Source organism: Artemia sp. Qi Xiang Cuo, chromosome 12 (genome assembly GCF_049724085.1).
Source record: "Artemia sp. Qi Xiang Cuo chromosome 12, ASM4972408v1, whole genome shotgun sequence".
Classification (NCBI taxonomy): domain Eukaryota; kingdom Metazoa; phylum Arthropoda; class Branchiopoda; order Anostraca; family Artemiidae; genus Artemia; species Artemia sp. Qi Xiang Cuo.
In genome coordinates this window covers 19,481,239-19,505,847 of record NC_142805.1, presented here as the reverse complement: position 1 = coordinate 19,505,847, position 24,609 = coordinate 19,481,239, and the positions used below count along the sequence as shown (strand labels likewise).

Sequence of the window (24,609 nt, the reverse complement as noted above, 5' to 3'; positions counted from 1 at the left end):
TCATACAATTTTAACAGTGTGTTTTATCTGCGCGTTTTCTACCTGTTTAACTGTGCGTTAGTAAAAAGAAGAAATTCAGAGGGAGCCCCTTTGATGGAAATTCCAAGGATTCCTTATAACTTACCTGCCACTGCCCTAAAAAATGGTGAAAAGTCCCCCATAGGGACTGCGATCCTTTAACTTTAGTAATGATGACTGAATGTTAAAGAGCATAGAAAATGCTTTGTGTTCTTTATATTCTGTATGACAAATAGTCCCAGTGGCACATACATATAGCCAGGCCATTACATACCGTTGTTTGTGGCGATAAATTAAAGTAACCGTATTTATACCAAGCCTCTTTATAACATTATTTGTACTTCTCATCTATGTCCAGTAGCCACACCTAGTATAATTAGTCAGGCCAAACCTGAGTGGGACGCTACCCTAGTATTAGTCACCTTAAGACCGTACGCCATACCCCCTATAGAAGCCAGAGTCCTTTACTACAGTAATATTCATAGCCCTGGGAGTTTCAGCTTAATACCCTAAGGTGTGCTGGGATATTTCTAATACACCCCTTTGATAAACCCAATGTACATAGCGTGTTTTGGTTCAGTTCAAAACTGCCCTCACCGTTCCCTGAAATTTTAACTAATATCCTTAGCATTAGCAATAGTAGTAGACATAGTAGCAGAAGTAATAGTAGGAAAATTAGGGGCAGTGTTAGTGATAACAGTAGAAGTATTAGACAATATTGACTGAATGTTAAAGAGCATAGAAAATGCAAATAATTTAAAAAGTCCTTTAAGCCCCCACAAGTGCACACGAGTCCCATTATAACCGAACTAAATCTTTACCTACAGTTCCCCTAACCCTTCAACTTAGCCTAAAGACCTGATGCCCTTTGAAGTGTCAAATGATTTTTCTGGGGTTTCCATAGAGCAAATAAATATAAATTCTAAAGATGGAAATGTCTCCAAAATTTTCAAGATCTTAAATCCATTTTCCTAATAACTAATAAGTATTATTAGCAGCTTTCTAACATTTAAAAACTTTCATAAAACTGATGAACTTGTTCCAAAGACTGAAAAAAAAAGCAAGCGTACTCAGAAAACTTTAAAAAACAATAACAGCTGAAAAAAAAATCGCCATTAAAGTAACAAGACCGTTTATAAAGAGGAGAATAAAGCTTAAATTCTGATCCTCAGTAAAGCCCCTTTTCCGAATATATTGCAATAACATACATGTCATAACATACAGTAAATCACTTTGAAATTTGAAATAACATTGGCCGAATAATCACAGAATACACATCATTCAGCCGAACAAAAGGCGGCAAACAAGCTAAATATCGTCACTATCCCACCTAAAGCTCATATCTGACACTTAAACGCTATTGAGATAATTAACAAGACTGTTTGTTATTCTCAGAGCGGTAGCAGAACAGGAGAGTATGATCAATAATCCTAAATTACCTTGCTAATCCTCTTTTTGAAAACAGCTTAGCAAACTATTTTTGACAATTTTCTCTACAGTGTGAATACGTGTATCTTAGTTCAGTATTCTTACCCATCAAAACCACATTTGCAAGTAACGAGGCACTTCACAATAAAACAACTTCGCAAGAACAACTTTCAATCTTCTAATTTTGAAAAGGAAAAGGAATTTCCATTTTGATGTGTAGTTGAATTCTTCAGCCAATCTTCAATCTCAGTATGATACATTATAGACTGACGAACATTTCTAGTTAGATGAGAACAGCCGATATACGTGACTGAATCCTGTAATTAATTAGTTAATTCACTGATTAGTAATAAACATAGCTAATTCCCAATTACAAACACTAAAAAAAAGGGACAAAAACCGATTAGTAATAAACATAGCTAATTCCCAATTACAAGCACTAAAAAAAAGGGACAAAAACCTTGGATCAGATTTCTATGCATTGGTTTAAAAAATCATTACCAATGCATAGAAATCCAGGCAAATTCATAGAAATTAAGACCAACCCATAGAAATCAAGGTCAATACTTCCACAACTACTGCTACTAGTACTAACAATTATGCACTATTACTGCTACTACTGTTCCTACTATTATGATGTTCCTACTACTATGGCGTTCCTACTACTGATCCTACTACTACCACTACTACTATGATGCTAGTACAATTAAGGCTACATGTATGAAGGTGAAAATGTGATAGAATTTTGAGGTGAAATTTGAACTAAATCATAAAACACTATGTGCATAGAAATATCTTATGCAGTTTAGAATAGATCAAAGGAAGGGGAAGACAAAGAAGAGTATGACAACTCTTATAATGGTGGGAGGTGAAAACAAAACGACCTAGAATCCTTAGTACCTTTCTAGGAGTTAAAGTAAGCAGAGGCTGTAAACACAGGGAAGCTGATAAGGAGCATTCGCCAGCATGTTAGTCTGAAGTGGCTTAACGCCTGAAATGGCTCAACCATCTCAAGAGGCTTAACCCTATGTCAACTTCGTAGAATCATTACATTTCCTTTGCTTATTACAATATATGAGAGAATACAGCGTGCCTTGTTTGCCTCTCATTCCAGCCAATCTAACTATCTATGTCAATTTTACTATCTATGCCAATCTATGTCAATTTTAAATTCCTGGTCAACATGCCTGAGACTCTAGGCAGGCGTGCCTTTCCAAAAACTAACAAACAAGTATCTGTCCAATAAGAGAGTCATACTTACTCCCACCATTTACCCGTGCCGCAACCATTTAAACGTTTGCCTCTCAATTACTTGGACTATCTGTCTTGGATTTTCTCTGTCTACAATTAGCCATGTCTTGATGCAACCTACTGAAAAATACTTGATAACTTCAATTCAGGGTATATAATAGAGAATATGGGTATAATAGGGGACTAAAAGGGTATAACTGGGATATAGGATATAACTGGTAGGCCAATCTCCAATCGTGAAAATCTAAAAAGAAATGTTTCTTTTCAAGGATATTGTTTTTTCTGCATTTGAAATTGTAATTTTATTTCCATTAAAATACCCATATATCCCCCTCACCCACCTTATCAACCACCCTGTCCTACCACAAGGAACCAAACTGATTCTATTCCGACAGTTCAGTCCTAACTTATCACATCAATTTTATTTCTGTGGGTTTGAAGACGAACATCCCAGGCATCTTATAATACGATTACTACATTACTCTAGACATATCTCCCCTCATGATTACACAAACTAGTCTATTCCTAGACAGAACTTTACGAGTAAGAAATGACACTACTCAGTAGTCACTACTTCTGCTATACTTATAATAAAATACGAGTTAAAGAAAGAATCAATATGATAAGAGCTATATTTTGTTTTAGCGCCGATAAAGTTTTGAAAAATCGGAAGAAAAAAAAATTGAGACAAAAACTATAGGAGATAAAATAAAATCTGACTCCACTTTTCAATCTGCTAATAAATTTATCTTAAAGTTACACATACAAATCTAAACAATTCTCCTAAAACTACTGAAAACCAAAGATAAAAACATAAAAATATACAAAATATAAAAGGTTAAAATTTTTGGGTCAGTGTTATTTATGATCCCAACGAAAAGAGGAATCAATGGGAATCCTGGATAGATACCCTTATTTCCTGTTGTGTTGACTTTTTGTCAGAGTTGTTCAGGTTCCAGAAAGCACCAGATTGTCTTTTTTCTTCTATTTTTTGTAAAAAAAAATAAATTATTCAGTAATTTTCGTATAATAATTATTACAAAACACATTATAACACAAATTACAGTTTGATTGCATACCAACTTAAACAAATCGTCTAATTGAACTTTTCTTTCTCTGTGAGCGATCCTTTTCTTTTCATAGTGCACACAGTAAGAACACAATTCTAATAATAAGGTGTATCACCCTATTCTTACTTACTACAAAGTTTTCTAGAGATTTTTATTTGTATTGAATTTTAACGACACGTTATTGACATTATGCAAGCACAAAAACAGGGAGTCCTTTATGGGTGTACCCATCCCTTGAAGAGACATGACTCTGGCCGTAGTTTCCTGTAATTTAAAAAAAAAAATGTTTATTTTTCTAAATCAATAGATTTCACCCCCCCCCCCCTAGAAAATACAGGCGTGTCTGCCCAATTTTAAACACTAGATACTTAACCTTGATCTCATTGAAACTTTGTGGATAGTGGGAGCACTGTAAAGCAGGGATGGTAGCTATCCCTGCTAAGAATAGTTTGTTAGTTCGTTAATAATACGGCAGGTTCAATACTTACTCATGACTCTCTCCAGTCTCTTAGTGAAAGGCTTGAAATAGCATGGATGGCATTTTTAAACAAGTACATGAATTTATTTTAGAACCTTTAGAACTTTTTTAGAACTTTAGAACCTTCTTTAAAACCTTTTCGTGTTTTTTTCGCCGTTATCCAACCGACAAGAAAGTCATTAAGCTCGGTCCAATTATCTTAAGGTCAAACACCAAAAATTGAAGACTTAAAGTGCGGTTTCGTTCAACGATTCACTTCAATTTGGAACGATCTTCCTTCGGACGTTTTCCCTGATGGATTCTCTGCTGCCTCCTTCAAAAGAAGATTCAACTGAATTTCAACCTCGTGTTGAAACGCGGCAAAAGCGTATCAGTTTGACATCTGAATTTTCTATACAGCTCAACGAGTAAACATTAAAAGGAAACTAAGCGTTAAATTTCCCAAAAATTGTTATTTACTAAATGGTAGGAAACTGATGCAAAAGATGAAACGTTACTTACTTAAATCAAGAGACATATTTTTATTTAAAAATCCAAACACGGCAAATGTTAGTTCGTTAAGCATAGGACAGGTTCAATCATAACCTATGACTCTCTCCAGTCCATAGGGAAGTAGTGTTAATGGAGTGTAAATAGAAGTAGTGAAGTAGTGTCAATAGTATTTTTCAACAAGAACATGACAACCCCCCCCCACCCCCTCTTTAGAGCTTTATTGCGCTGTGTCGCCATTATCCAACCGAAACGAGAGGCCCAAAGCTCGGTCCAATTATATTTAGGTTGAACCACTAAGAACTAAATGCCTGAAAAACATTTTCTTTTGGCGATGCACTTCATTTTCGAATGATCTTCCTGGGGGCGTTTTCCAGAATTTTTACAATTTTTTGATTTCCTGTCGACTCCTTCAAAAGAAGCTTCAATAGACATATAAAACCTAATGATAGAACGCAGTTGAAGCGTAGCAGATATCAGATACTGAGAAGCACATAGCGCCACGAATTTAGGAGTAAAAAAGGACAGTTAAAATAATCAGCCAGTGTTAAGGCAGAAAAAAAAAACGAAAAAAAAAACAATGTCAATGTAAGCTTATCTAAAAAAAAACAAAACAATAAAAGCTTACCTCATCTTCAGAAACACCTACACTATTCAACTCTGACTTAGTAACAACTAGCTCTTGACTTGTCATCTTTTCTTCTTCCTCCTTAGACATAGTGCTCTTATATTGGATCCGAAATATAAAACCATCGATAACACTGACTACAACCACATTTAGAAAAACCATAGTGATAATGTAGAAGCTCATGAAATATATCTGACTCCATTCTGTTGCCACGTATGCAAAGCCTTTCATTATAATGTACCAGTTGTTGACTACCATTAGTTCAAAAAGTGTGACGTAGCTTGTGATGATATTTTCAAAGTTGTTTAAATAGTAGTAGCCATATGTATTTGTCACGTTGTCATAAACATAGTTATCTTCGACGGAGCTATTCCTGAAAATAAAAAAAGAAGAAGCGTCTTAGTTACACATTCAACATTTTACAATTACCCTATATATCTGTACTGAATTTGGATTATTATTTCATCATTTTCATTTTTATTTCATCAGTGCTAAAGAAAAAAGGCACTTTGTACCTGGGTTTTCCTGTTTTTATTTTAGATTCAAACCCCAAAAATTAATTAAGACAGTAAATGCATAAATAGAATATCAATTACTTTTTCTTTTCAGAAAACTTCATGGTTGGATTTATTTTTTTATGATTGCAAAGGATTTCAGTAATCCAGAAAACCGTTATCCAAAATATCGGCTGCTACTACTACTGACGAGACAAATTTTAGGCATGATAAAATACTGCTCAGGAAATCATTTAAAAATGTCCTCTCCCTCACCTCAACGGCGAGTTGTGCAAAAATGAAGCACCTATTTGTTTTCTGTTTCAAGAATTTAAATAAAAAATTACTTTAAAAGAACTTCGTCACTCTTTTTTTTTTTAGCCAAAATACTTCATCAAATTATTGTGCTTAGAATTTAATGATAACGAGGATGACTTTCAACCAATGAGTAACAAAAAACAAATATTTTTACATACTTGCAACAATTTTTCATGCCATATCCTCCAAATAGTTCCATACCAACAACTGCAAAGAAGTAGTAAAACAGAGATAGAACCACTGCTGCTGATGCTAGTCCATCAGCAAGCATGAATACTGTGCCAAAAACATCACGATATCGCTTCTTTATCTGAAAGGGAAATGATTCTGGTAAACTAACGTAAACGACTGCTAAGAGAACAGGGCAGGGCGGTTGTGTTAACTGAGAAAGTACTTGTTGCAGGGCTGCCAATTGGAGGAAGGGCATTTTCCTCTAATATTCCTCCACTCCCCAGATTTTGAATAATGCATGTTTTCGGTAATTTCACTGACAAATGGCTTATTTGTTATTTTTATTGAAAAAAATAAAAAAAACAACAAAACCGCTCAACTTCAAAATTTTGAAAAATACACCCCTCCCCCCTTACACTTTCCTGAATTAACACCATGTTATTTACAAAACCCTGAAAAAAATATATATCAAAAAACACATCAGGATATAAAAGAAATTCATAAAATGCAAAAAGTCAGACATTTTTAACGGCAGAGTATATCCAAATAAGAGTATATCCTCCCAAACGTTGGGGGATATTTCCATGAAGGAATTTTTTATTGGTGAAGATAATTTCCATTAAGGGGGTGCTCGATTTTCGAGCATTTTTAAAAAAACAATCAGAAATAATAAAAAAAAGTTTTTTCAACTGACAGTAAGGAGCAACATTAAAACTTAAAGCGAACACAAATTATTACGTATATGAGGGGGTTCGTCCCCTCCTCAATACCTCACTCTAAACGCTAAAGTTTACTACAACGGTTTACTTTAAAAGTTTACTTTACTGCTTGCTTTACAGATACTACAACAAAGATTCACTTGAATGAGGGTTTACACGTGCAAGTTTAAGCCACTATTTTTCCGGTCGGGGACTATTTTTTCAATCTCAAAGGGAGAAGTAAAATCCCCCCACCGATCCGCCTGGACAAGTATACTGACAACGTTAACTGCCATTGCTGATGACAACACTAGTTTCTAAATAACTAGCTCTAATGCACTCAAGCTGTATTCAGTGGCGTCAATTGGGAGGAGGAAAGGAAGGCATTGACCCCATTGAGTTTTTACCTCCCCCATAGATTTAGAAAAACCCTTTTTGGTGGCATTTTCATTGAAAAATGCCTTTTTTGTGGTGTTTTCCTTGAAAGAATTGAATAAAAGATAGATTTTGAAAAATCAATTTGCCCCTCCCCCCTAACCTTTTCATGAATTGGCACCATTGGTTGCATTACAAGTAGGGAAGCCTTAATATCTCCGAGGCGACACCACTACTGCCATCTATAATTGAGTCTAACGCTGACGGGATATCAAGGATTATTGATCGAGTCTTATGGGGTCAATGCCCCCCTTTTTCAAGGTCGATTTATTTTTTGTTTCTAGGTGTAATGAATCCGGGGCGAAGTTTGCACATGCGCATTGACGGGAACAATGTATTGATCTAGGACAAGAGGGAAAGTACATTTCTGAGAAATTGATTACATAATCGGCGGGGAATTATTGATCCACAAAAGGGGAATTAAGAAAAAATATGATTGCTTTGATCTTTAGGTCTGAGGGATAAATGGTCGTTACTGACAGAGATAAATTGATATTCTATTTTTAAATATGGCTTATCTGATCTTTAGTGACAGAGATAAATTGATATTCTATCGAAACCATAATAGTGTAACCAAGAACACCTATGAGATGAAGACATTAACGCGGGAAATAATTTCATGGGAATTTCAATTGTGACAACGCAGGGATGTCAAAACAAAAGGAACACGAAGAAATTACATTTAGGGATTATTTGGGTGAAACCGTTTGAGACATTTTAGGAGATTATTTGGGCAAAACCGTTTGAGAAATTTTAGAAGATGATTTGGGCGAAACAGTTTGAGACATTTTAGAAGATGATTTAGAAGAGGATTTGGGGTGAAACTCTGTGGTCGTTATAATACACAAGTTCCATTTGAACAATGTTGTGAGGTCCCCTAACCCTTAGAGTTTTACCTTAGAGTCTTAGCTTAGAGTTTTGTTGAAGTTCTAGTTTAGTTTAGTTTTAGTTAAGAGTTTAGAGTTTTACCTTAGAGTCTTAGCTTAGAGTTTAGTTAGAGTTGAAGTTTAGTTTAATTATAGTTAAGAGTTTAGAGCTTTAGCTTAGAGTTTTAGTTAGAGTTCTAGTTTAGTTTAGTTATAGTTAAGAGTTTGGAGTTTTACCTTAGAGTCTTAGCTTAGAGTTTTAGTTAGAGTTCTAGTTTAGTTTAGTTTTAGTTACGACTTTACAGTTTTACCTTAGAGTCTTAGCTTAGATTTTTAGTTAGAGTTATAGTTTAGTATAGTTTTAGTTAAGAGTTTAGAATTTTATCTTGGAGTCTTAGTTAGAGTTCTAGTTTAGTTTTAGTAAAGAGTTTAGAGTTTTACCTTAGACTCTTAACTTAGAGTTTTAGTTAGAGTTCTAGTTTAGTTTAGTTTTAGTTAAGAGTTTAGAGTTTTACCTTAGAGTCTTAGCTTAGAGTTCTAGTTTAGTTCAGTTTTAGTTAAGAGTTTAGAGTTTTATCTTGGAGTCTTAGCTTAGAGTTTTAGTTAGAGTTCTAGTTTAGTTTTAGTTAAGAGTTTGGAGTTTTGCCTTAGAGTCTTAGCTTAGAGTTTTAGTTAGAGTTGAAGTTTAGTTTAGTTATAGTTAAGAGTTTAGAGTTTTAGCTTAGAGTCTTAACTTAGAGCTTTTGTTAGAGTTCTAGTTTAGTTTAGTTTTAATTAAGAGTTTAGAATTTTACCTTAGAGTCTTAGCTTAGAGTTTTAGTTAGAGTTGAAGTTTAGTTTAGTTATAGTTAAGCGTTTAGAGTTTTAGCTTAGATTCATAGCTTAGACTTTTAGTCAAAGTTGTAGTCTTAGTTAAGTTTTAGTTAAGAGTTTAGAATTTTAGCTTTGATTCTTAGCTTAGAGTTTTAGTTAGAGTAGAAGTCTAGTTTAGTTATAGTTAAGAGTTGAGAGTTTTAGCCTAGAGTCTTACCTTAGAGTTTTGTTATAGATCTAGCTTAGTTTGGTTTTAGTTAAGAATTTTGTGTTTTAAATTAGAGTCCTAGCTTAGAATTTTAGTTAGTGTTGTAAATTTGTTTAGCTTTAGTTAAAAGTTAAGAGTTTTTGCTTAGAATCATAGCTTAGAGTTTTAGTTAAATTTATAGTTTAGTTAAGTTTTAGTTAAGAGTTTAGTGTTTTTCCCTGGAGTCATAGCTTATAGCTTTTGTCATAGTTGAAGTTTTATTTAGTAATATTTAAGGATTGAGAGTTTTAGCGTAGAGTCTAAGCTTAGAGTTTTGTTAGAGTTCTAGTTTAGTTTAGTTATAGTTAAGAGTTTTAAGTTTTACCTTAGAGTCTTAGCTTAGAGTTTTAGTTAGAGTTGAAGTTTAGTTTAGTTATAGTTAAGAATTTAGAGTTTTAGCTTAGAGTCATAGCTTAGAGTCATAGCTTAGAGTTTTATTTAGAGTTCAAGTTTAGTTTATTTTCAGTTAATAGTTAAGTGTTCTATCATAGAGTCTTAGCTTGGAGCTTTAGTTACAGTTGAATTTTAGTTTATTTATAGCTAAGATATTATAGTTTTATATTATAGTATAATCTTCGAGTTTTAGTTAGAGTTATAGTTTAGTTTAGTTATAGTTAAGAGTTTAGAATTTTAGCTTATAGTCATAGCTTAGAGTTATTGTTAGAGTTGATGTTTAGTTTAGTTTAGTTTTACTTTATAGTTTTAGCTTAGAGTTTTAGTTATACTTGAAGTTTAGTTTATCTATAGTTAAGAGTTTAGAGTTTTAGCCTAGAGTCTTAGCTTAGAGTTTTAGTTAGAGTTATAGTTTAGCTTAGTTTTAGTTAAAAGTTTAGAGTTTTATCTTAGAGTCATAGCTTAACGTTTTATTTAGAGTTTAAGTTTACTTTAGTTATAGTTAAGAGTTTAGAGTTTTAGCTTAGAGTCTTAGCTTAGAGTTTTAGTTAGAGTTGAAGTTAAGTTTAGTTATAGTTAAGAGTTGAGAGTTTAAGCATAGAGTCTTAGCTTAGAATTTGTTAGATTTGAAGTTTAGTTCAGTTATTGTTAAGAGTTTAGAGTTTTAGCTTTGAGTCTTAGCTTAGAGTTTAAGATAGAGTTCAAGTATATTTTAGTTATAGTTAAGAGTTTAGAGTTTTAGACTAAAGTTTTAGCTTAGAGTTTTTGTTAGAGTTCAAGTTTAGTTTAGTTTTAGTTAAGAGTTTAGAGTTCTAGCTAGCAGCCAGTGTCAAGCGTGCTTGCCTATATGGAAGTATTGTTTAGTTATAGCTAAGACTTTAGAGTTTTAGCCCCATGTCTTAGCTTAGAGTTTTAGGCATAGTTGGACTTTATCTTAGTTATAGTTAAGAATTTAGAGCACTTGACTAAATAGAAATATTAGAGTTTAAGTTTTTTTTAGCTATAGTTAAGAGTCTGGAGTTTTAGCCTAGAGTCTTAGCTTAGAGTTTTAGTTACAGTTGAAGTTTAATTTATTTTTAGTTAAGAGTTTTAGCTTAGAGTCTTATATTATAGTTTATGCTAGACTTCTAGTTTAGTTAAGAGTTTTAGTTTAGAGATTTAGTTTAGAGTCTTAGAGTTTTAGTTAGAGTTTTAGTTAAAGTTGTAGTTTAGTTAAGTTTTAGTTAAGAGTTTAAACTTTTAGCCTAGAGACTTAGCTTAGAGTTTTTGTTGAAGTTCTAGTTTAGTTTAGTTTTAGTCTAGAGTTTTACCTTAGAGTCTTAGCTTACAGTTTTAGTTAGAGTTGAAGATTAGTGTAGTTTTAGTTAAGGGTCTAGAGTTTTATATTGGAGTCTTAGCTTATAGTTTAAGTTAGATTTATAGTTTAGTTCAGTTTTAGTTAAGAGTTTAGAGTTTTACATTAGAGTCTTAGCTTAGAGTTTTAGTTAGAGTTATAGTTTAGTTTAGTTTTAGTTAAGAGTTTAGAGTTTTACCTTAGAGTCTTAGCTTAGAGTTCTAGTTTAGTTTTAGTTAATAGTTTAGAGTTTTACCTTAGACTCATAGCTTAGAATTTTAGTTAGAGTTCTAGTTTAGTTTAGTTCTAGTTAAAAGTTTAGATTTTTTACCTTAGAGTCTTAGCTTAGAGTTTTAGCTAGAGTTGAAGTTTAGTTTAGTTATAGTTAAGAGTTTAGTTAGAGTTCTAGTTTAGTTTAGTTTTAGTTAAGAGTTTAGAGTTTTATCTTGGAGCTAAAACTCTAAACTCTTAACTAAAATTAAACTAAACTAGAACTCTAACTAAAACTCTAAGGTAAAACTCCAAACTCTTAAAATCTCAAAACTCTTAACTAAAACTAAACTAAACAAAAACTCTAAGCTAAGACTCTAAGCTAAAACTCTAAACTCTTAACTAAAACTAAACTAAACTAAACTAGAACTCTAAACAAAACTATAAGCTAAGACTCTAAGCTAAAACACCAAACTCTTAACTATAACTAAACTAAACTAGAACTATAACAAAAAATCTAAGCTAAGACTCTAAGCTAAAACTCTTAACTATGACTAAACTAAACTTCAAATCTAACTAAAACTCTAAGCTAAGACTCTAAGGTAAAACTCTAAACTCTTAACTAAAACTGAACTAAACTAGAACTTCTTAACTAAAACTGAACTAAACTAGAACTTCAACAAAAACTCTAAGCTAAGACTCTATGCCTAGACTCTAGACTAAAACTCTAAACTCTTAACTAAAACATAACTTAACTAGAACTCTAAGTAAAACTCTAAGCGAAGACTCTAAGCTAAAACTCTAAATTCTTAACTATAACTAAACTAAACTTCAACTCTAACTAAAACTCTATGCTAAGACTCTAAGGTGAAACTCTAAACTCTTAACTAAAACTAAACTAGAACTCTAACAAAAACTCTAAGCTAAGACTCTTAGCTAAAACTCTAAACTCTTAACTATAATTAAACCAAACTTCAACTCTAAATTCTTAACTATAACTAAACTAAACTTCAACTCTAACTAAAACTCTATGCTAAGACTCTAAGGTTAAACTCTAAACTCTTAACTAAAACTAAACTAGAACTCTAACAAAAACTCTAAGCTAAGACTCTTAGCTAAAACTCTAAACTCTTAACTATAATTAAACCAAACTTCAACTCTAACAAAAACTCTAAGCTATGACTCTAAACTAAAACTCTAAACTCTTAACTATAACTAAACTTCAACTCTAACTAAAACTCTATGCTAAGACTCTAAGGTAAAACTCTAAACTGTTAACTAAAACTAAAGTAGAACTCCAACTAAAACTCTAAGCTAAGACCCTAAACTAAAACTCTAAACTCTTAAATATAACTAAACTACAACTCTAACGAAAACTCTAAGCTAAAACTCTAAGCTAAAAATGTAAACTATTAACTATAACTAAACTAAACTTCAAATCCTACTATAACTATAAGATAATAAGCTAGGCTGAAGCTCCAATAGAAGACTATATGCTACAACTCTAAGCTAAAACTCTTAAATAGAACTAAACTAGAATTCTGGAATAGAATTTACGCTATAACTCCAGGCTAGAAGTTTCATCTCATAACTAAAAAAAAGTTAAAATTCAACTCTAAATCAAACTAAGCTAAGACTCTAAGCTAAAACTCTATACCAATGGGTTAAAGAAAAAACCGGATAAATGTTGGATAATTTCTAAGTCTAAAAAAATTCAGTCCGAAAAAACTTAAAAAAATTAAAAAGGGAGGGAGGAAGAAAGGGGCTCGGAGGGCGCCGGGGGGACGCTTTGGGGGAGGAGGGGGCACCGGGGCGTCCTTTGGGGGCGCTGGGGGCCCTTTGGGGGCACCAGGGAGACCCTTTGGGGGCACCAGGGAGACCCTTTGGGGGCACTGGTGGCCCTTTGGGAGCCCGTGGGCCCTTTGGGGTTGGGGTAGGGCACCTCACAACATAGTTCAAATGGAACTTGTGTATTATAACAACCACCGAGTTTCACCCAAAATCATCTTTTAAAATCATCTTCTAAAATGTCTCAAACTGTGTCGCCCAAATCATCTTCTAAAATGTCTCAAACGGTTCCGCCCAAAAAATCTCCTAAAATGTCTCAAACGGTTTCGCCCAAATAATCCCTAAATGTAATTTCTTCGTGTTCCTTTTGTTTTGACATCCCTGCGTTGTCACATTTGAAATTCCCATGAAATCATTTCCCGCGTTAATCTCTTCATCTCATAGGTGTTCCTAGCTACACTATTAAGGTTTCGATAGAATTCCCGAATTTATCTCTATCATTAAAGATCAGAGAAGCCATATTTAAAAATAGAATATCAATTTATCTCTGTCACTAAAGACCATTTATCCCTCAGACCTAAAGATCAAAGAAGCCATAATGTTTCTTAGTTCCCTTTTCGTGAATCAATAATTCCCCGCCGATTATGTAATCAATTTCTCAGAAATCTACTTCCCCTCTTGTCCTAGTCGAAGATAGAATCAATTTCTCAGAAATCCAGTTCCCCTCTTGTCCAAGATCAATACATCTCTTCCTGTCAATGCGCATGTGCAAACTCCGCCCCGGAGTCATTACACCTAGAAACAACAAATAAATCGACCTTGAAAAAGGGGGGCGTTGACCCCATTAGACTCGATCAATAATCCTTCAATAGATTATAGCCCGTCAGTGTTAGACTAAATTATAGATGGGAGCAGTGGTGTCGCCTCGAAGATATTAAGGCTTCCCTACTATTACATTACTTTAACAAATAGCAATATAACAATTAAACTGCATAACTAGATGTAATTAACACGTTTTTTTGTACTATTAGGACGACTTTAAACTCTCTTGTGTTATTAGGAAATCAAAGGAAATGACTGTGGTTAGTGTTGGATTGGATAACACAGTGTGTCATCCATTTTATTACCAGATAAATATCCTTTTCCCCCTTTGATTCGCTTTCAGTTGTGCTTTAAATGAATGGATATTTCAAAGCTTCAAACCGGTCGACAACACGTTGGCTTATAGCATTCCTTAGAGATGAGGTACCATGCTAAGTGACTTAATTTGTTCTAACTGATTTTACTCTCTGGATGTTGCTGATTTGTGTTCCAGAGGGTCAATGAAAACTGGCTCTTCTAATTAGTCAAAACTTCCTGGTCCGTAAAAAGAGATGATTTTACCTTGTAATTTAGGTGTTTTTAGTTCAGTTCATGTTACGTTTCTGCTGAATAACGTTTAAGTTTTTGCGGCCAGAATGCACAAACTTACAATTAGATGGGAGTTACTTTTCTATGCCCTTCGACTGGTTATTCCTTAGCCCGAGTTAGGTTGGGGGAAGGTTATGGAAACTGGAGATGTCAGCTTTGTTTATAATGAAGTGTGGTACCCACACATATCAATCAGAATCTTAGTAGCTAGTGTCCTCTACACCTCTAAATACTTGGGTATCTTAACGGTATTTAACTAAAAACACAAACGAAAATCGCTATCATCCAAACAAAGGATCCTGTTTTTTTCCCATTCGTATAAAAACTATAAAGTGAAATTAATTTGAGTGGCAAAATATACAGACTGGTACATTTTTTTAAACGCCAATTTCGAAAAAGCAAACTTTTCAAAAATCTTTTCTGTTAATATACTTCGTTAGAATTCATTAATATCCGTCATTAATACGATCCAAATGTTTCAGTATGCCGCTATTCATAAAAATGCAACAGATATTCGGTAGTAAATAGAACAACAGTGATAACTTTAAATCGAAATTCATGGACCATAATGAATGAATGAACGCTGCCGACATAAACCACACTGCCAAAACTGGGACAAAGACCCTGTCTCTGCCCGTGGGTTGGCCCTTCATTCTAGAAAGCACCTCTTGCTCTACATGAAAAATTACCAACAGCCGCAACATTAAGCATTCATATTTATTAGTAAGGCAAAGGTGAGCAATTTACTAAATTACAAACATATGTAAAAGACAAGATCAATATGTAAATATGTAAAATGTGTAATATGTAAAAGACAATATGTAAAAGACAAAGACAAAAGACAAGAACGATCTTCATGGGGACGTTATTCTAGAAAATCCCTGCATTGACTCTTCAAAAGAATGTATAAAAACATTTTGAACCTTAAGGTTTAAATATACCAAAACATGATGATGATACAACACGTAGAAAGAAAATTATGGAAACTATACCAAAGAATTATTGTATTGAGAAAAAAAGGGGCAATAAACGATGTTGAGTTATTTAATTTTGTATATATATATTACTTGTCTTTATTGTTTTGTTTTAGTATTTCTGCTGATGACGATGACTCAAAACCTCCAGAACTTCCAGTTTTGGAAGTTCGATGACTCAGAACACAGACGATGACTCAGAATGACTCAGAAGAAGATGATGACTCAGAACTTCCAGTGTTCTATTTGATATTTTGTGCCATGACATAACATTTGACGAAACAAAATAACTGATAATTGTATTGACCTATACAAAGTTTGAGAGAAATTATATGAAATTCAAAATATTTTGTGTAGGTGATTAATATAAATAGGCATGAAGGTGAATAACGTTTGAATCAATTTGTGATAATTTAATAAAAAAGGAAAAAGAGCGTGGGAACTTAAATGAGTCTCTCATTCTCTTTGTGCCGAAATAGACCTTGAGTTTTTTGCGGATGCAGATTGCCAAGAGTATGCAGATTTCACAGAGTTCTCTTTTACCCATCCCATCAATAATAAAAAAGTACGAGTACTTATGAAATTTTTGCAATAGTGTGGTATTTTGTGTGCTTTGATGAGGTTTGACCGGTCATAATTTGAGAGGAAAATCACTTGATTTGCATGGGTAGCACTGATGTGTCTTGTTTTTTGTAATGGGTCCAAAGAGCTCGGGCACACAGGGAGGTAAAGAAGAGACAGGGAATTTATTCCAGTGAAGAGTCTGTTGATTGAAACAAAAAGTGCATCTGAGGCGCACTAGCGTGGATTTTCATAAACTGTCTTAGAAAATTTTCCGAACATATTTTTCTTGCCCCATTTCTTCCTCTATACAAAAATATAAAAATTGCTGCTATTTTTTTAATATCTAGCCCATTTGTGTTATTATTGTTTCCAACAAGACCTTTTTATACAAACAATTGAAAAAAAACTGAAATAGCTTTTAGTTACTTTTCTTAAATTCTGTAGAAACCAAAAATACTTTTAAAAACATGGCAGAACTCCATAGTTTACATAGATCGAGCTCACTTATATACAACGTCATGGACGTCAATTCAAAAAAGCAAAGAAACGGAGCAAGGATTTTTCTCCCATTTTTTAAAATGAACATACAAAAAAAGTATATTTCAAATCTAGGGAAGGGCGAATTTGTTTTTTGCCCATTTTTCAGTAAAAATAATAAAACGGGCATTTTTCAAAACGTAGGAAAGGGCAATAGCTCCCCTGTCCCTCTTTATCCGCAAAGTTCAAGCCTTGGGCATGTAATAGTAAATTGGGGAATGTTTCCCTGTATAGAAGGGTCTATTGTTTAAAGCTAAAATTGCAAATTGAGCACAAACATCTGGATTTCCATAAATTTCATTTTTTTTTCAATAAAATATTACGAAGGGATTTTTCTTTCCATCCTTCTTTTGTCTGTGCAGGAATAATTGACTGGAAAATCACATTCAGCACTATTTTATTTAAGTCGTTTGTGTTGTTTGCTTCCAATAAGATAAGTTTCCTCAAAAGGAGTTTCTATCTTTCAAAAACTGAATAAACTTTTCTTAAAAATATAAGGTATAATACGAACGAAATTTTTATGACATAATACAAAGGGAATATAATACGAGACATGTTACGAAGGGAATCTTTATTTCATCCCCCTCTATTCAGCACTATTTGGTATTTAACTCGTTTGTGTTATTTGCTTCCAATAAGATACGTTTTCTTACAAGGAATTTCAAACTCTTTCAAGAACTGAAGAAACTGTTCTTAAAAGACAATATTACATATATATATATATATATATATATATATATATATATATATATATATATATATATATATATATATATATATATATATATATATATATATATATATATATATATATATATATATATATATATATATATATATATATATATATATATATATATATATATATATATATATATATATATATACGGCACGCGGCAGGCTTCTATATATGGGTTCTCACTGTCGCTTGTCTTATAAACGCAGACAATTTGAACCTTTTTTCTTGATGTCATGACGTTCAAATGGACCTTAAATTAGAAGCAGTGCCTTTGAACAATTACGTTTTTGTTATTGGACCTTAAACTTTTGCCTCGGCTTGTCTTTTTTCATTATGAAAGACACATCAACAAACCTTTGATTGTTTTAATTGCCCAGGTGGTGGGACAAAAACTTCTTCTTTTGTCTCGGCTTGTCTTTTGTCATTATGAAAGACATATCACTGAACCTTTGTTACTTTTAATTGCTCATATGGCGAAACAAAAAATTATTTTTCTTCCAACGATTGATCTAATCCAGATTTTGATATTCAAAGGTATGGTAGGCTTTGATGACCTTATCCATGTTAAAATCCAAAACCTTATAATCATCGCTATCATTTTCAACTAGTTTCGTTCGTTTTACCTCGGCTTATCTTTCGTCATTATGAAATACATATAGCCGAACCTTTGTTTTTTTTACAAAGGTATGGTAGGCATTGATGATCAAAAAAGAAATATCACTCTAACAATAAGACGTTTCAGTAAGAGCTTCCTTACACACTTCGTTATATGTTCTTCGTTCACTTTCAGGTGGTAGCAGAACTTTTAAGCTAGGTTGTCTTTTCACACGAGAAAATGCAACGTATAACATTTCATGATTAAAAACTGGAGTACTAAGGTCGGCACCAACAATTTCAAAAGTTTTCCCTTGCGAATTATGCATAGTCATTGCAAATGCAGGTCGAAGTGGAAATTGATGTGGTTGAACAGTACATCCAAGTTGACCTTTACTAGAGTCCACTGTAACTCGGGATATTTAGATTTCTTTACCTGATGTTTCCCCAGTAATTATATTCGCCTTAATTATGTTGATACATAATTCAGTAACAATAAGACGGGTCCCATTACACATCCCTTCTGAAATATCTAAGTTACGCAAAAGCATAAATATCGTATTTTTCTTTATTTTTAAGTCATGTGGTGGTAAATCAACTGTGTCAATTGAATTGATGAATTCTGGAGTAAATTCAATGCCTCCCCTTTCTTTATCTTTTACAGAAACGTAACTTTTATACGATTTGTATTCCCCTGGAAGGCGATGGACAATTTTCGCATTTATTCTACTAACTTCTTTGTTGACTGAAGATAAAATATTTCGATCCTTCCTTAAATCGAAACTTTGTTTAGACAAACATTCTCCAAATACTTCTTCAACTAAATTGCCACTGGAAATTATGTCTTCCGATAATTCAATTTCATAAACTTTATTTTTAGAAAGATTTCCATTTCCCAGTTCGAGGATGTACTTTGCAAATGCTTCCTGTTCAGGATTGATCCGCATATTTTTTTTAAAGGAAACATGGTTGAAATTCTTCCAAAGATGACTTTTTTTTATTGATAAATCGAGGGTTTCACTGCAGTTGCTTCGGAGTGGAACTGGTAAACACTGTCGGAAATCACCTCCAGCAACTAAAATTTTCCCACCAAATAGTAGGTTTAGATTTGCAATGGACCTTAACAACTGATCCATGTTTTGTAAGCCATACTTGGGAAGCAAGGGTGCTTCGTCAAGTCGGAAAACATCTATTTGAGCTAATCTAAACCTCTGCTTGAACAAGGTCTCATACAGAAAACACAATCTGAGGAAAGTGCAACTTTCAAGCCGAAGGTCTTGTGTTTTGTTAGTCCAATTGGAAATAAAGTTGCTACTATTCCTGTATAAGCCATACATTGTACTTTGTAATTTTTTCCACGAAAAATGTGATACAAGGTTTTATAAACAAATGTTTGATCGCTACCGCCTGGTCCTTCTATGAAAAAATATTTTTTCCCAAAATAATTAGGATCGACAGTCAGTAAAATATTGTCAACATTTTCAAGCTATTTTCCTTACAGAAGCCGACACATACTATCTCCAGTGACAGCTGACTCACTAGAATTTGGAAATTCCAAGCTTTGGTTATTTTCATGGGTCTCAATGTTGTCCATGCCGTATCGTTCCACCCAAATACTAAAATTTTGACCTCCTATTGCCATCGTATTTAACTTCGATGCAATAATACGATAAGCACGCTTTATTGCAAGATCTTTAGATAAATTTATTTCGTCTTGCAAGCAAAATGAAATTCGCATTACAGAAGGCATTTTGAACAGTGCCGATTCTTCTAGGGGGTCGAACCACTGTTTATCGTCGATTCAAGGCCATGAGCCAGGCATGTTTTTTTTTTTATGTGGACTATACAACGTTATCAACTGTTTTAAGATCTTCAAAACCTTTTGCAGGCTTCACATGATACAAAAGTACTCGTAAATATAAGCACTCGGGGAAAGCCACAAAATTTACGTTCTGAATTGTTCAATGACCCTTAATCGATGGATTCTTTGTTCCTATGTACTGGTAATCCCATTCCATCCACAGTTTCCATGCATTTTCCAATAATAGAGAAATTCCTTGTTTTGCATTTGTTTCAGCGAATTGTTGAGTCGAAAAAACGCTTCCAACATTGAGCTTTGCTGTCCAATATCCACCAAATCTTCTTGGGCTTGGCTGATATTTTACATTAGATAACGTCCTGGCAAATGAACATCTAAAAGCTGAACGACATGGATTTTTTTCTGGATATCATAACTAAATAGTCGCCAGAATGCTTCAGTTCATGTAATGCAGCGTCCTTCTACATAGGTTGTTGCTTCATTGTAAACCATGCACAGTTTATTTTCAACAATCTTTATTGAAACACAATCATGTCCCTTGTAGATGTATTTATATAGATACTTTATTGGACCTATATTTCCGACATATTCGACAGTTATGTGACATTGGTAAATTTGAAGCATATGAGGTTTATATATGGTGAAATGACGATTATCAGGAGTAATTCGAGGATTATTAGAATATTTTCCATAAACAGCACGGTCATGTGAAGATTCTTCACTATTCATTTCGTCTAATTTGGGATCATAACGACGTCGATACTTTGTTTTTTCAGCATCCGCTAGAGACATGACTGAATTGTACTGCTTTGTAAAACCGAAGCGGCAGTAGAATTTTCCATTTTTATTAATCATACAACTCGCATTTGGATTAAATTCCCACACGGATTATAAATCATTCACTTTAAGACTAATACTCTTAATAATGGATCGCTGGAATTCGGAATTTCAGCTGAAATAAGATCATTAATTACGATACACCATGTCAATTCACGCCCCCGTGCCATACTATGACTAGTCATATGGCACCCCTCAACATTCCTAAGCCATATCCCAGATATTTTGCTATTAAAAATCATATTCTATCCTGTATCAGCTTTTCACGTTTTGTTTTTCCGTTTGTTGAGTTTTAACTGCTTTCTTCTGTGATTTCATTATTTTATAATGTTTTTTTTTTCAATAAAACTTTTATGTACAATAAAAAGTCTGTGTCTTACAAAGCATTGTCTAAGTCATATTCTATATTGTGTAAGTCAAAATCATATTCTATCCTGTATCAGCTTTTCACGTTTTGTTTTTCCGTTTGTTGAGTTTTAACTGCTTTCTTCTGTGATTTCATTATTTTATAATGCTTTTTTTTCAATAAAACTTTTATGTACAATAAAAAGTCTGTGTCTTACAAAGCATTGTCTAAGTCAAATTAGGAAATTAATAACGTTTTAACATGCAGGTGCATGTCAAATGTAACCAGTTTCAAGCAATCGATTTTATCCCTGTATGCGAATTATTCCAGACATTTGAAAAATGTAATCAATAGATTAATCGTTCTAGGGGTTATGCAGAAAATTCACCGTGCGTGGAATAGGTTATCACGTAGAAGGTATTCCCTGAATGAAAATATCAGTGGAAGAAAAAAAGAAAAATGAAAAAAAGATGTCGTTTAGGCAGAATGCTGTAGTAGCTACCACTTTTCTTAATTTTCAAGCCAATATATTTCCCTTGCCGCTCAAGCCAAGGGACAGAAATTTTCCTATATAGGGGTTTCGGACAAGGTGGTTCTAATACTGTTCTTTTTGTTTTGATCTGACTCTTTTTTAGGAGTTGTAGGTTTTTATATTTCTTAACATTGGACATGATCGTCTCTTACTAGGTTGCTAGCTACCGCTGCAACCCCGATTGCTAAATACCGCTGCAACCCGGATTCCTTGTTGTTCAAGCCAAGGGACGGTAAGTTTTCTAAATAGGGGTTTCGGACAATTCGGTTTTAATAATGTTCTTTTTGCCTGATATGACTCTATTTTTATGAGTTATTTTATTTTTACTATTGGGCGTGATCGTCTCTTAGAGGTTGCTAGCTACCGCTGCAACCCAGATTTTGATCACTCTATTTTAAGGATTTATGTCCTATTTCATTTTTTACTATGGGACGTGATCGTCTCTTACTAGGTTGGTAGCTACCGTTTCAACCCGAATTATGTAAAACTTTTCGGAAGATGCTTGTTTTATCTTAACTTCTAGCTACTATGTGTCGAGGTTTGTTCTGTACTAGGTTTCAGCTATATGTGATGAAAGTTACATAGTCTCCATTTGTAATGAACCACATTGATCTTTTATTTAACTTTATTAAATATCGCTGCAACCCGGATAACAAACAGGAAAAGCCTATGGCTTTTTCTTAGTGGGAATAGCAAGAGACGATTCTTGTATTACCTTAACTCTTATTTACTATGCGCCTTGGTTTGTTCTTTACCAGGTTTCAGCTATATCCGATGAAACTTACATAATCCCCATTTACAATGAACTAGATTGATCCTTTATATATCATGTTTTTAATTTTACAACTTTAATTCAAGCGTCGTTTTGCATTTGGCTGGGACGATCGGCCGTAAACCGAAGGTTGGTGGCTCAAAGCCACCCGGGGTCGATTTCTTTTAGTTTTTAATTCAGCTGTCAATAACACAATGATACCGATGATATTTACAAAATTCCCGTGTACAGTATCGATCCCTTATGTAAATGACCGGGGTTCGATTCCCCATTAAAGGGAATATTTAGTTTATTGACTTTAAACATAATGTACAAGCCTAAGCTATAGTTGAGTCGTCTATACAAGTTATTATAGGCAAGAGTTGGTTCCTCATTATAAAAAAATAAAAATCGTAAGATAAACGTGTATAAATATTGCATTCACTTATTACGTCATATAAGTGTTTAACTCGCTTAGAAAGGATCTTATTGCTATTTGATCTATGTTCTAAATACTGCTTTTATTTATATTAAACGTTGACGTCATAACTTCTTGTATTAAGACGTCAGAATTATAACCATGTTCATCTCAGGCAACGTCATTACATGCGTTATTTTATTTACGTCATAGTTCTAATGAATCTATGACGACATTCATCATCTAGTATATGAAAATGCACTTCTCTGTAAAACATTGATTTTTTTTTTTTTATTACAAAAGCACGTACTACCTAGTGCCCAGCTATATGAGTGAAAAAAAACGGAAAAAAGATACTCTCGATGCAGAATATCGTAGTTCAAGCAACTTTTCTAGTTTTTCAAGCCTATGGATTTCCTTCACTATTCAGGCAAATTAACTACCTTTTGCTTTGTCATAATATAAATACTGTAGTCTTAACTACGATGGTACAATGGTAAGCATATGTGCTTGTAACTAGCGGTTATGATAGCGGGCATTCATCAAGATTGGCCTTAAAAATGCAGTTTTTAGTGGAAAAATAGTTTCTTTTTAAAATCAAAGAAAATTTAGTTACAAATGGCACTAGATCTAGTAATTTCCATTAAAATGAGCCATTGAACAGCTCTCTATGATGTTACAGTGCCAAGCTAACTGTGAAAAAGAAAAAGAAAAAAAATATGCCATTTAGGTAGAATGCTGTAGTAGCTGCCACTTTTCTTGATTTTCAAACCAATATATTTCCCTTGCTGTTCAAGGCAAGGAACAGAAAGTTATCTATATAGCGGTTTCAGAAAAGGCGGTTCTAATATTTTGCTTTTTGTTTTGATCTGACTCTATTTTAGGAGTTATGGATTATTATATTTCTTAATATTGGACGTGATCGTCTCTTAATAGGTTGCTAGCTACCGCTGCAACCCAGACTGTTTTTCAAGCCAAGAGACAGTTAGTTTCCTACATAGGGGTATTGGATAATGCAGTGCTAATAGTATACTTCGCTTTTTATCTGAACCTAGTTTTAGTAGTTATGGGCTATTTTATTTTTTACTATGGGGCATGATTGTCCCTTACTAGGTTGCTAGCTACTGCTGAAACCTGGATTCGTAAAAAAATTATTTTTTATTAAAAATTATTTTGTTAATTACAAAAGGTTTATGTATACAGCAATTTCCTTTAAAAAGAGCCATTAAACAGCTCTCTATTATGATGTTTAAATATCTACGATTATGACTTCACTCTTGAACATGAAAATGCAGTTTTTCGTAAAATAATGACTTTATGAAAAAACATTTTTTTAATTGCAAATTTTTTTAGCCCCATCAACTTCCTTTAAAATGAGCCATTAAACAGCTCTCTACGATGTTCCAGTGCCCCACTATCTGAGGAAAAGAAGAAGAAGAAACAAAAATAAATGCTGTATATACAGAATATCCTGGTTGCTGCCACTTTTCTTGTTGTTCAAGGGACTATAAGTTTCCTATATAGGGGTTTCGGACAAGGCAGTTCTAATACTGCACTTTTTTTATCCGATTCTAGTTTTAGAAGTTATGACCTATTTCATTTTTTACTATGGGGCGTGATCGTCTCTTACTAGGTTGCTAGCTACTGCTGCAACCTAGACTAGGTTGCTAGCTACCGCTGCAACCCGGATTAATTGTACCTATGTTGCTTGCTACCGCTGCAACCCAGATCTTTATTTCTCCTAAGTATAATTACAAACAAGAAAAATATTTAAGTATAGAATAAACTATTTTAAAATTGTATCCTCAAAAGGCTGCTCGGTGAAGTGGATAGCTTGTTGGTATTCTACTCCAAAGGTCAGAGGCTTAATTCCTGCCGCAGAACATTTTTACACATTTGTCAATTTCATTATCTGGGCTGACACCATTTATGATAGATTTTTTATGTAAAAAAAACATAA

General features: G+C 33.5%; 1 protein-coding gene across 1 annotated transcript in view; it reads right to left on the bottom strand.

Annotated features, from left to right (window-relative positions):
- Positions 1 to 643: 643 nt before the first annotated feature.
- Positions 644 to 24,609, bottom strand: part of LOC148945869 (two pore calcium channel protein 1-like) — a 175,617-nt gene continuing 151,651 nt past the window's right edge. Inside the window, exons 12-14 of the mRNA XM_089097826.1 lie at positions 6,333 to 6,484; positions 5,363 to 5,735; positions 644 to 1,763 (exon numbers count right to left, since the gene is read on the bottom strand). Of these exons, the coding sequence (XP_088953952.1) occupies positions 1,617 to 1,763; positions 5,363 to 5,735; positions 6,333 to 6,484 (672 nt within the window). The 3' untranslated portion in view covers positions 644 to 1,616. The remainder of the gene's footprint in view (positions 1,764 to 5,362; positions 5,736 to 6,332; positions 6,485 to 24,609) is intronic.